Source organism: Vanessa tameamea, chromosome 2 (assembly GCF_037043105.1).
Source record: "Vanessa tameamea isolate UH-Manoa-2023 chromosome 2, ilVanTame1 primary haplotype, whole genome shotgun sequence".
NCBI classification, from domain to species: Eukaryota; Metazoa; Arthropoda; class Insecta; order Lepidoptera; family Nymphalidae; genus Vanessa; species Vanessa tameamea.
In genome coordinates, this window is record NC_087310.1 from 13,579,290 (window position 1) to 13,591,559 (window position 12,270).

The 12,270-nt window shown below is 29.7% G+C and overlaps 1 protein-coding gene across 1 annotated transcript in view; it reads right to left on the reverse strand.

Moving 5' to 3' along the window:
* Positions 1–12,270, reverse strand: part of LOC113394073 (transmembrane protein 205) — a 37,078-nt gene that overhangs the window by 9,895 nt on the left and 14,913 nt on the right. Inside the window, exon 2 of the mRNA XM_026631273.2 lies at positions 718–887. Coding sequence (XP_026487058.1) covers positions 718–887 — 170 coding nt within the window. The remainder of the gene's footprint in view (positions 1–717; positions 888–12,270) is intronic.

Consider the following 12,270-nt stretch of genomic DNA (forward strand, 5'->3'; position numbering starts at 1 on the left):
CCTTGGGTTTTTGGTTAAAAGCGTTAGTCTTAGTCGGAAGTGAAATTTGCATAAAAACTCTACATTTTCTAGGTGTGAATAATGAAGAAACAGCAATGAATGAATGAATGAATGTATGTATGAATGAATGAAAGTTAGACTATTTAAAATCACATCAAAGCAAACAAGAATCGTGCGGAGTAACTAGTACCGTGAAAATTAGAAATTTTGGTTAACTTTAAAGGATATGGGTTTCAAAAGAAAATACAACAATTTGGTTCCATCGACGTGAATTGACTATGAAGCCATGAGGTGAATTCTTCAAAACCAACGACCTCTCAAGTTAATGGTGGGTTAATTTGGTTAATTTTATCATAATTTGATATTTTCAATTTACTTGAAATCTACACATACCATTAGATTGACAGAGCATTGCTATATACAATATTTTATTGGTTATGTATTTTGACCAATGAATTTTTGACCAATGAAATTAAAAAAATCGATGAATTAATATTAATGACTATGTCATTTCTGGATTTCATTAAAGATTACAAAGCTGTTGCAGTTTTAATGATCTAATATTAACAAATAATTGATGACATAAGTTCCTCATTTCTCAAGAGATTCAGTTGAACTAATTAAAATTAATAAACTATGTATCCTGGAGCATTAAATATAAATAGTTCAAAATTAGTAACGCCGATGACGCTATAAAGCTAAGTTATTAACACTTACCAGATATCAAAGTCATCCATATTTGTGCGCCAAGATGTGTGGCAACAGCTCCGACATAGAGAGCACGCCAGCCACGGAGATTGGCACTGGAGCCAGACCTGGTAATCCAGGCGATAACCACAAGCACTGCAAGCGCTACGTGGAATGGTTGAGTTGTTTTTGTTGCGATTCTGTAAATAAATGAGAATATTTTGATATGCAGTACTTTCTATTGTTAAGTCATTCATATAATATAAGATGCATATGTGTGAGATAGATTTTTCGATACGCTAACATGTATTTTTTATTAATTAAATAGGCAGGCAGGCTGTTAAACGGGCCACCTGATGATGAATGATCAAAACCCTCGCAAACGTATAACCTTAACCATACATTGGAATCGTATAAAATGTAAATTACCCCTCATGTCGCCATTTCGCCACTAATCTAGGCTAATAAGATGTTATGTCCCTTATACCTGTAGTTACACTGGGTCACTCATCCTTCAAACCGGAACTGAACAATACTTAGTGTCCTGTTTAGAGGTAGAATTTGTAACGTGTGGATGATACCTATCCAGGTGAGCCACAAGCGCTACCGTAAAGTAAAAGTAACTACGGATACGTAGTAGTACCGCTCATGAAAATTTTCGAAAATATTTAATAGAAAAAAAAAAAAAATCTTTTGTTCTTATTTAAACAATATACAATCAAAGTAAATACATCAATGTCACTTATGAAGTGCCTGGAAAATACAATGAAATACGTATCGTTTGTCGCTTTGCTTAATTTCATAGAAACAAAAGCATTGTTGTTGTATTTTTAGCGCACAGATAATATATTGACATGTGGATTATTTTATTAGACTGTAGCCGTTGATATGTGTTTATTGTTTGTCGTTGATTGTATATATTTAAAGATTGTAAAAGGAATAAAAAATAATACATATTTCAATGTAATTGTGTACAATTTCGAACACATTATGCCTCGTCTAAATTTAGAGCAAATTGATTTCTTTTTATTACAAGTAATTGATTTTGGACAAAATTCATTTTTATTGATTTCAATGATAAGGGAAAGTCGTATAGATAATGTATCACTTTCAGCGCGGATGGGACGTGTCTTGTATATTTTGACGAATCAAACGCAACTAAACATTTTATAACTAACAATCGTATTGCTAGATTAAGAAGAGATGAAATGAATAAACTATTATTGTACAATCAGTGAAGCCCAAGAGTCTTTTAATTTACAGTTTGAATTCAATTTACGGGTGTTAAAGCAAAATAAAACGACTGTATTTCAAACATAAATGTAACAGTGTACGACTGTAATGTCGTTTTAAATTAATGTCAAATTATTTGTTTTATTTATAATAAACATAAATATATCTTATACATAAGAAAATTTGTTGTTGAAATCAATTGAAAATGTTTGTATGTCATTTAAAAATGGGTAAAGGATTTCAAGCAATTGTAAAGATCATAAGTTTATCTACGATGCAAATTCGTCATTGCAATCACATACTGACGTATCACGTAACATGTTTGTGGAAATCGCACGCCTTCCACACGCGTTATTAAGCTAATAGTGACGTCGGCCATGTACTGAGATGTTCAAAGGAATTAAGATAACATTAGTACTTGAATTACAACACATATTAAGTGATATTTACACTAAAATAAAATTGATAGAGATTTGGTTTGGCATAATGGGTGATATTTACGTTTACTGCACTGATATTTAGTGAACTGGTCATTGCGTGAAGTTATATAATCTATATTATTTAATAAAGTATATTTTACAAAAGTATTATACTCAAAAATCTCAATATCTCAATATCTGTTTGAGATTGATATTGCAATCAATCAATCAAACAAACACTTCAGCATTATTAAATATTAAAATTTTTTTTCACATGGAGAGCAATATATCAATAAAATAAAAGAGAACGTTAGGTATGAGTTCTGTTAAAAAAGTTTGTCAAATAAAACATATCAACAGACATGTTAATTTAGTGTAACGAGAAGAGGTGTAATTTGTTAGAGAAATACTATGAGGTGATGAAATAGACGCGTAATTTTAAATGCAACCGTAACGGTAATGGTTGGAAGAAGTAATTAGCTTAGGTGACCCTAACGAAGTTGCTGTTTAGAATAAATATAAATATAACGGGGGCGACATCCCACGAACTTTGCAAGCTCTTATATTGTTACATATTTGTGAACTCATTAAAGTCTGTTAAGTACTTAAATCCGAAATCCGTTTGACGGTGATTTATATTGTTATGTAAGTTGTTTACTTTTCAAATATGACTTATCAAAGTCAAATTTCATCGACGTTTAAATTGCTGTGTAAAGTTTCACTGTGACGAAAATGTCGCAGTCAAAAGTCATAACTAGGACGAATAAAATATCCTTCAAACGAAACAATTCCGATGTTTGTGGTACGAATAAATTGTTTTTATTTTTTTCTACAATTTAATGAGACTGCAGCTGCCGTCACGCCTGTGATTTATTATACAGTTACATAAACTCGCTCATTTTTACAACGTGCCATTTGTGCGAAATTGATCATTTGAGTGGTATAAATGCGAACGATATCGCAATGAAAAGTTTGTTATCTTCGGCATTAATTTGCCGACGTGCCTGGTAGCACGTGGCGAGTTCGATGACGATAACGTAAAGGCCTAATTAATTCTTTAGCATTTCGAAGATGTCTATCGAAATATGATGTAAACGCTTGCTGAGATATTGTCAAAGATAAATGTCAGATGACAGTTATAGTAGTAAAATATTTAGTATTCAATGTTGAATTGGATATAGAAACAATAATATTTATGAAAACAATTAATGTAGGTAGTCATTGGTAGATATAAAGATAGCAACACGTCAATCTTACAGATAATAAATTAGAACAAAAATCATAATTAAATGAAATAGAATAAACATAGACAGACTACCTTGGCACGCTCGTGATGACAAGGCTGATGAATACTAAAACGCGGTGAGTTTAATATTTATGAAAGTAATTAAAATATCTGTGACATTTATGCAAAAAGGACATTTATTATCCATTCGTTTAAATATTAACTATAAATAATTATAATTCATTAATTGTCGTCGGATAAGAAATAAATATATTGATTTAAACTTTGCATTCGACGCTTCATCAATATTTTAAAACAAAAAAACGAATGAGTCGTCTCTAAATTGAATTCATGTTGTTTTGATAGATTGAAGAACTTTTTATATCATGTTGTAAAATGTAAATATTTAAAATCGTATCGTATCAAATGAATCTGATACAATACGTAAATATGACAAACATTGACTCATTGATAAACAACATGGTGACGCTAAAGACTCAAGCGTAACAGCTTATGTTAGTGAGTCTGATAATTACAAATGCGTTAATAATATAAGTAATAACAATATTGGTTTAAGTGGCAAAGGCGGATCAGTAAAAGGATCTCAGGTAACATTGAAATAATTAAGAAAGAAAGTGTTAAAAGCATTTTTTAATTACGACGATAATCTAATGACGTACATATGTCATTGAACGTCTTAATTGCGCCTTTAAGCCTTTAGGTAAATATATTAAAAAGTATTTTAAGTGTGTTATGTCATTTCGATTTCAAGATCTTTTGACACTTAAAATATATCTAACTTTAAAAAAATATCTCAAATTTTTAAGTTATATTATCTGTTCAGTAACAAATATTTTAAATTATTTTGCTTGAATGTGAAATATGTTTTTTTAATTTTTCATCTAAACATTAATTTGTAGTATAGGGCAATGTATTAATTAAATTAAAATTAAACCCTGAATTATTATTGTATTATTTCACTATTAAATGTTGTTTGAATATAAAATTTACAGTTGGTAAAGATATACGCAAAAAAATTCGTTAAATAACCCTCGGAACGGATATCTTTTTCAATGTATATGGGAGCACTTTTTAACATCACAAGCTTTGAAATGCTACAAAAATCTAATTTAATTCAATATTAGATCTACCGTACTTTATCAACGTCTTATTCATTGGAATTTTATTCAGTGCACGTCTACAATGCGCGCTGTTCATCGTTTGTCATTAGTAATGTATTGTTTTAAATCGAGCAATAAATAAACATTGTATTTGTTTCGGTTCAAATCAAAATGTCTCACACGATGCGGACTGCTTTAGAATCCGAAACGCCGCTGCGGCCGCGTAAGAAACTCGACAAAAACAAAGAAAACATCTCACATCCATGAATTATTCATTCTGTTTATTTCCTTTTAGGGCAAAAGCAAGTTTTTGCAAAACAAATCGGGTTCGCTTAGCGGAAAACGAATTAAAATTCGATATTGAACTTGAATGGACGGCCAAAAAATTGCTTTTACAAATGGCCGTTGCAGATGAAAATTATCTGATTCTTGACCGGCAAAAACTTGTTAGGGCTCAATGTTTACGGATGCGATTTGATTGCATGAAACAAAAAATCGTGTGTTCGTCTTGACAAATGCGAGCTAAAACGTAAGCATTTCGAAAATTATAAATAAATTGCATTTAGTATTTTTTGGACGTTTAATAAATTTAAAAGTTTGTTTTACAGTTACTATATATTTATATATAGCAACACCTTCATTATGATTTTAAGAGAGATATTATACGCTATTACGATTAATGTCATTTTAATTATGACCACCCACGCTGTCGGTAAAATTCAGTGAAATTTTTACTGCATATATTCTTTAAATGTTGTCGAAAATGCCAATACATTTGTGTAATGTTACATGTTTTTATTAATTATTATTAGTTACAATGATACTTATATTTCGTATTATCAGACATCTATGTTAGTTCCGGGTCCGTTTAGTTTTTAAAATTAAACGCATTTCACATACAACATTTCTTAAGAACTACGCAATCGTAAACACAAAATAATATTGAATGGTAATATTATTTTGAGCTAACTTAAGATACGTAAAACATTTCGTTGAGGTCAAACAGGTTACACCGTGTAGCTTACAAATAAGGGACCAGCAGGTCAAGTAAGTCGGAAGCATAACAATATACCCGTAAACAAGTACTTAGTTTGTAATTTCGAGATTATTATTGTATCAAGTGGCTGCTGTCGAGTTAAAGAATAGCAAGTCTTTTGATATAATCTAAATTGACTATTATTCATAAATAAAAACACGTGTTACTTAATAGCAGTTATTACGATCGTTACAAAACATATTTGTTTAAGTAATTTTAAAATTATGTAAGGTTTTAAAAGTGTATATACGTAATACATTAACCACAATTTTTTTTTATTTGTTTATCAAATTCATATTATCATAATTGTTTTATCAAATGCTAAAAATACGTTTACATATATTTGTTTATCTGTGCATTTAAAACTGCATGAATGTAAATGAATGGATATCGGCGATAATAGTTGACTTCTGTCTCCATGATGAAAGTCCACGAAGATGAAGTTACCAGATAATCTTATTTAGATTACGAAGTAGTTTATGTTCGCGTCTATCAATTTTATCGTACAATTAAAACATGATTTCAAAATAAAAATATGAGCATGCTTTACAAAACTGTAGAATTTTTCAGTCTGGGAAAGTACCACCCACTCATCATCTTCATCATCATTACACTCTACCGTGAAACAGCAATTCTTAGTATTGTTGTGGTCCGGTTTAAAGGGTGAGTGAACCACTTTAACTACAAGCACAATGAACATAACATTTTAGTTTCCAAGGTTAATGGCGCATTGGTGATATTGGAAATGGCTAATATTTCTTATAGTACTGATGTCTAAGGGTAGTGGTGATCACATAAAATTACTCGTATTTACAATATTAGTAAGATATATTGTACCCAACTCGCACGCGAACAGCGAGCAAGAAACTCCGTGACTTTACTGTAAAGTATATTAAAGTATTATTTTATTACGTAATAAGTTTTATTTATTATAACGCATTCATGTTTGTAAAGAAGAAAGTTAATAAAAAGATCAATTTCATGCTAATGATAAAATGATAAAAAAGTGATCTTTATATGACGATTCTGAAATTAAGATGAATAGGAAACAATTTTAATATATTTTTTGTATTTGAAACAATATAAAACAAAAGATGGAGAAATTATTATTTATTATTTTTTGTCTGTTTTTTTGCTGCGGTTGGTAATCAACCCTATCCTATTATACTGATGTAAAGCAATGTAAAAACATATTATATATTTGTATTTGTTACTATTACATTATTTATATATAAAGATGGAGTGCGATACTATAAAAAAAATAAATAAACAAGCCGACTTTATTATCTAGTGTGCGTGTACTTAGTGGCTAACTGTTGGCCACTATTGTTTTCGATGCTCAGCTCACCTTTGAAAGTCTATATAGACATAAACAATCAAAGTTTTTAATATTATTTTTCATTTTTGTTTTCTAATGAAATAAAGTATATATTATTGACCTTTAAGCTGACTTTAAAAGTGATGACTGATAGTGTAGGTACTACTTTACTTTACTTTTAAATATAAACATGACATTTAGTAGCGATCGATAATTCAGTAAAATATTGCATAAGCTAGTGTAATGTAAGTTAGATATCTACATTGCTTATTTTCTTGTCTATTGACGTTATTTTGCAATAAATTCGTTAGTAAGTCGTCTTTGATTGCGGTAACGATTTGGCGCCGTCTCGATACCACTTGATTGTAATTTGATACGCCAGTCTGACAAAGCACGTGGTGTTTTGCATATTTTCTGTACGACTAATATCTGTGACTTCGTTCGTGTGGAAATTAAAATGTTTTTTTTTTTTTATTTATAAACTAACATTAAACCTCTTTTGTTTTGAAGTCGATGATGTTCAATTATATGTCGGTTATTAAATAAAGTAAATAATCATTTATTTAGATGCATATTTATGTACCAATTAATATTGTATGTATGTATATTATATTGTATGGACATGTATAGTGTGCTCTGTGTACGCGTATAATCACTTTCACATATTTTTATAACGCGTTTTTTATACTGAAGTTAGTTGAATTAAGCAAATCTACGAATACAAAGACGAGAATAATTTTCCTATAATAGGTAGTTTGTAAAAAAATATTTTACGTACAAACATTTCTGATACAGTTTAATAATATACGTAGAGTACGTAGTGTGATCACTATTATAATGTCGTCCGTGCAACCGTTACTCAGTGATACAAGTGAGGGACAAAGTCCTCTCACTGTTCGATTGATAACTTATAAACCAGTGATAGTTATTTTAGATGTGATTACAGTCTCTGTGCCTATGAATTTATATTATATATAGAGACTTAAAACATTCTGTCATCATACCCATTCGATTATATTACAAAAAAATAAAATGAGAACTTATTAAGTATAATGGAATAAATAAAATAAATGAAATACGATACGAGATTTTTACGACCCTTATGTCACGCCCTCTTGAATCGCGCCCGAGATCAATGTAGTTATTATTAAGTTGATATAATAAAACTATATTTTTAGTCGAAGTACTAAATTATTCTAGAAATATAAATCGCTACAAATGATTAATATTTACATACTTAAACAAGTTAATATTTTGTGATATTTTTATATTATAGTACATCACGTTAGTATATTATTTACTTTTAGACAGTTTTAGCATTTTGTATCTGTCGTGGTCATGAGCTGATTTCATGATTTCTCCCTGTAACATTGTATTCGGTAGACAACCATACATCTTTGTCAAAATAATAAAATAACTAAAGAAAGATCAAAGAATGAGATGGTTTACCCGTTAAAAAAATGAGTTAGGTCAACGACACTATATACTCTACACTATGTTACAGAATGTAAGATATGTACCTAAATAAACTTGAATGGCGTTTTGAGACTGAAAATTAAAGGTTATATGTTTGTTTTATGAGGTAATTCCATAATATTTAGTTTGGAAAAAAAATCATAATCATCGGTTTCGACTATAGCAACTGCCTTAGCCCAGGCGTTCTTACAATCACAAAAAGACAAATCATCGAAATAGGTCAAGCTGTTCGAGAACAGACTATATTATGTAGGTAGATATTAAATAAGTACAAATACTTTAGGTACTCTTATTAAATTGTTATACGGTTAATTCACACGTCGTTGCAAATGATGAAATTATTTACGACATTTGTAAATTTGTATTTAAATTTAAAATTGATATATTTAGCGCAATTATTTGACATTGGTCGTTAGCACTATATAACCTTTTTGCTTCCTAAGTGATCTTTCCGATTTTTAGAATACAATTTTTTTTTTTTATAAAATAAGACCTTTGTCAATTACTTTTAATTTAATTCTTTCGGTTTAAGTACTAAAAATAAACTCAGATTAGGCATCTATTTTTTTATATTTCTTAATTAATTACATACGTAGTTGTTTTGTCGCCAAGCTAATAATTGTTTGCAGTTCGATGACAGGAAACGTCATACAAGGTGATGTCATGACGTCACAGTTTCGTAATACTCAACGAGATACACGCCTACGTTTGTAAATATTATCTGCAGACAATTTACAAATTAGTATTATTGGTGTGCAGCGTTCTATGCGTAACGTTGTAATGACACGGAATGATTACAAGGATTTATATCACGTGCATCGACCTTTTTTTTTTTTAATCTGTTCATGAACTGTTTTCATGTCATAAGGTCCTGTTTTGTAAGTTGTTTCTATTTTGTTTAATATTAATTAATTCATAGATAATCAAGATAATATTATTGTTTAACCAACTTCAGAAAGGAGGTTGTAAATCATTTCGCCCTTTTTGTGTTTATGTCACTCGATAATTACATCGCTTGTTGAAATGATTTTGATATTTTATTACGGTTTAAAACGGCTACAACAATGACCCTCCACCAATGGCCGGTAAATATTAAATAAAAAAAAATTAGAGTACATGTTATGTAGATTATAATTCAGAGTACTGCCACGTTTCGATTTACCTTCGAGGTCTGCAAATGAGTGCAAAATTGTTTTACAATTCCGATCAAATTTTTACCTTTGTCTGTGTGACAAGTGAAATAAAATGAGCTTGTAAAAATATGATTATAATATGCCAGTTCAATTATTTTATCATTATCAGTAATTAATTAATTATTACTAATTGTAACAGGCCAATTAATCAATGCCAGTGTAACAGTGAAACAAATTTATTTCCGATAATTCGATATAATCGTATTTAAAAAATAAAATGGCAATTATTTAATTTTGACAATATAACCCGTAACCAAGAAGGTATTATTACCTTTTTTTAGTACTGCAAATACCGGATTAATTTTATTGTAATCAAACCTTTTTACTATTATAGGGGAAGCTATTTCTGTTTCAAGCAAAGACTGCATGGAAACCGCAAATATCTTCAATCTCGGTACATCATGTATATTCAACGTCAAGATCATAGTCTATATTTGTGGTATTTTAACGGCATTCAATTCTATACAAGGCGTGCAATTATATAGAGGTAATCTCATTACTGATACTATCACACAATATTTATTGCGGATACGAAATAAATGAGCGATATTTCAAAAGGATACCGCATTCAAATTGAGAGACAATTATGAATATAACCGATTTTTTTTAACGTGTGCAACACGTGTAAAATATGACAAAGGAAAATAGATCATAATATAAAAGCAATTGGGGCTATAGTACAATACAGCAATTTGTATGAACTCTACGATCAAAAGGCGGTTACGTTTCCAATTAGTGTCGGGTGGGGAATAAAAAATACATAAATAACTCCAGCACATCGGTTGGGAGATGTGTAAAATTATTTAACAGAACATGATTATTGCATTGATAGTATCGTACTATATTTAAAAAATAACCTGAAAACTGCACAGATGTGTAAGATTTATTAAGAGGTACTTTATTTATTTATGATCGGGCTGTTAAGTTGGCAATCTACAGCTGCTGATCGCTATTAATTTTGAGTGGAGATTATCTGTGAGGCAGCTATAAAGTGGAATATATTTAGCTCGTTAACCTTTAAACTTAATACATAATTATAAGTATTTATATTAATAATAAATGTTAAAATTTAAACTTTAGCGCCAATCCTAAAGCGATTTTATATAAAGGTTAAATAAAATTGTATTGATTATTATTAAAATAATATCATAAATGGAATACGTATACATTAAAAAAACAAATTTTGTATAGTGAGTTAACACAGTTCGATTTTATTTTTGCACTTTTATTGCTACCTGATACATTAAACTAAATTTACGTTGTTGTTACACATGCATGTAAATTGACTCGTGTGAATGAGGTCTTACAACAAAATATTCGAAGGATTTACAAAATTCGAATGCATTCAACCAGAATAATTCAACTCGTAAAAGTTTCGCGTAAAATAAAAGCAATATACTTAATACTAAAAACAAGCGCCGATAAAAAGTGCAAAAACCAGTTCAGTGTTTTAAATTGGGAGCGAAGTGCACAATATGTACCGTATTATTGGCTACGTTCAAGCTTCTGTAAGCGTTCAGGTGTAGAAAACTTTGATTGTTTTATATATGATAATTGTTAACCTCTCTGGATATAGTCTATTTCATAAATATACAAGGGAGATATTAAATGTGCTCTGATGTTATTATGACTTTTATTTATGCCAACTGGATACAATTTTTTTTCATCTATTATCTCGACACCTAACAAGATAGACTTAGTAGATAAAATAAAAAAATAAATAGTATAGTTATTAAATTATGTCATTTATTACTTGTTAACTGATTTATAAGTTTTATAAAATACGTTAATTTTAATATTTATGATTTTGTCCCGTTTAGATCCGGACTTATTATTCTTATAAATTTTTTCGTTCCCTAACTGAGTAAACGACTAAATAATATAATATAATATGAAGAAAGCATCTGCCGACAGTTTTGCATGTTTATAATAAACGTTTAAATGCTTTATTGAATCTACTAGAATCAATAAAGTATTTAGCGGGAAACATTTTATGAGGTTTCTGACTTAAGATTAAAAACCCAACTTTATTACGAACATCAACTTTGGCGTTAAAATAAAAAAAGGCAATATAGTTCTCGGATACGTTATTTTTGGAAATCCTCAGAATCTATTAATCGTTTTATCACAAATAAACATCGATTACGATATCTCTATTTTGTATAAGATGTTTTTCTTTGTATTATTTTTATCGTTCTTAATCTATACTTATAAATTAACATGTCCTGTCTGACTGACTGTTTCATCATAGCCGAGCGTAAACTATTAAAGTTAGAGCGATGAAATTTGGTGAGTAGGATCGTTTTATTGAGTAGACACCCATTAAGGAAGACATTTTGGAAATTCTATCCCTAAGGGGTGTGAAATAGGGGATGAAAGTTGCTATGGATGTCCGTCACTTTTAAGTTAGAAACATAAAACTTTATTTTTGGGCTACTAATTTAAAATTTAAGCGTTTCTGGATATTCTACCATCAGGGGTGAAATATACACCAATGTGGTATACAAAAGAGGTCTTATTTTAACATAATATTCAACTTCCAAGCGAGCAAAGGCTCGGCCA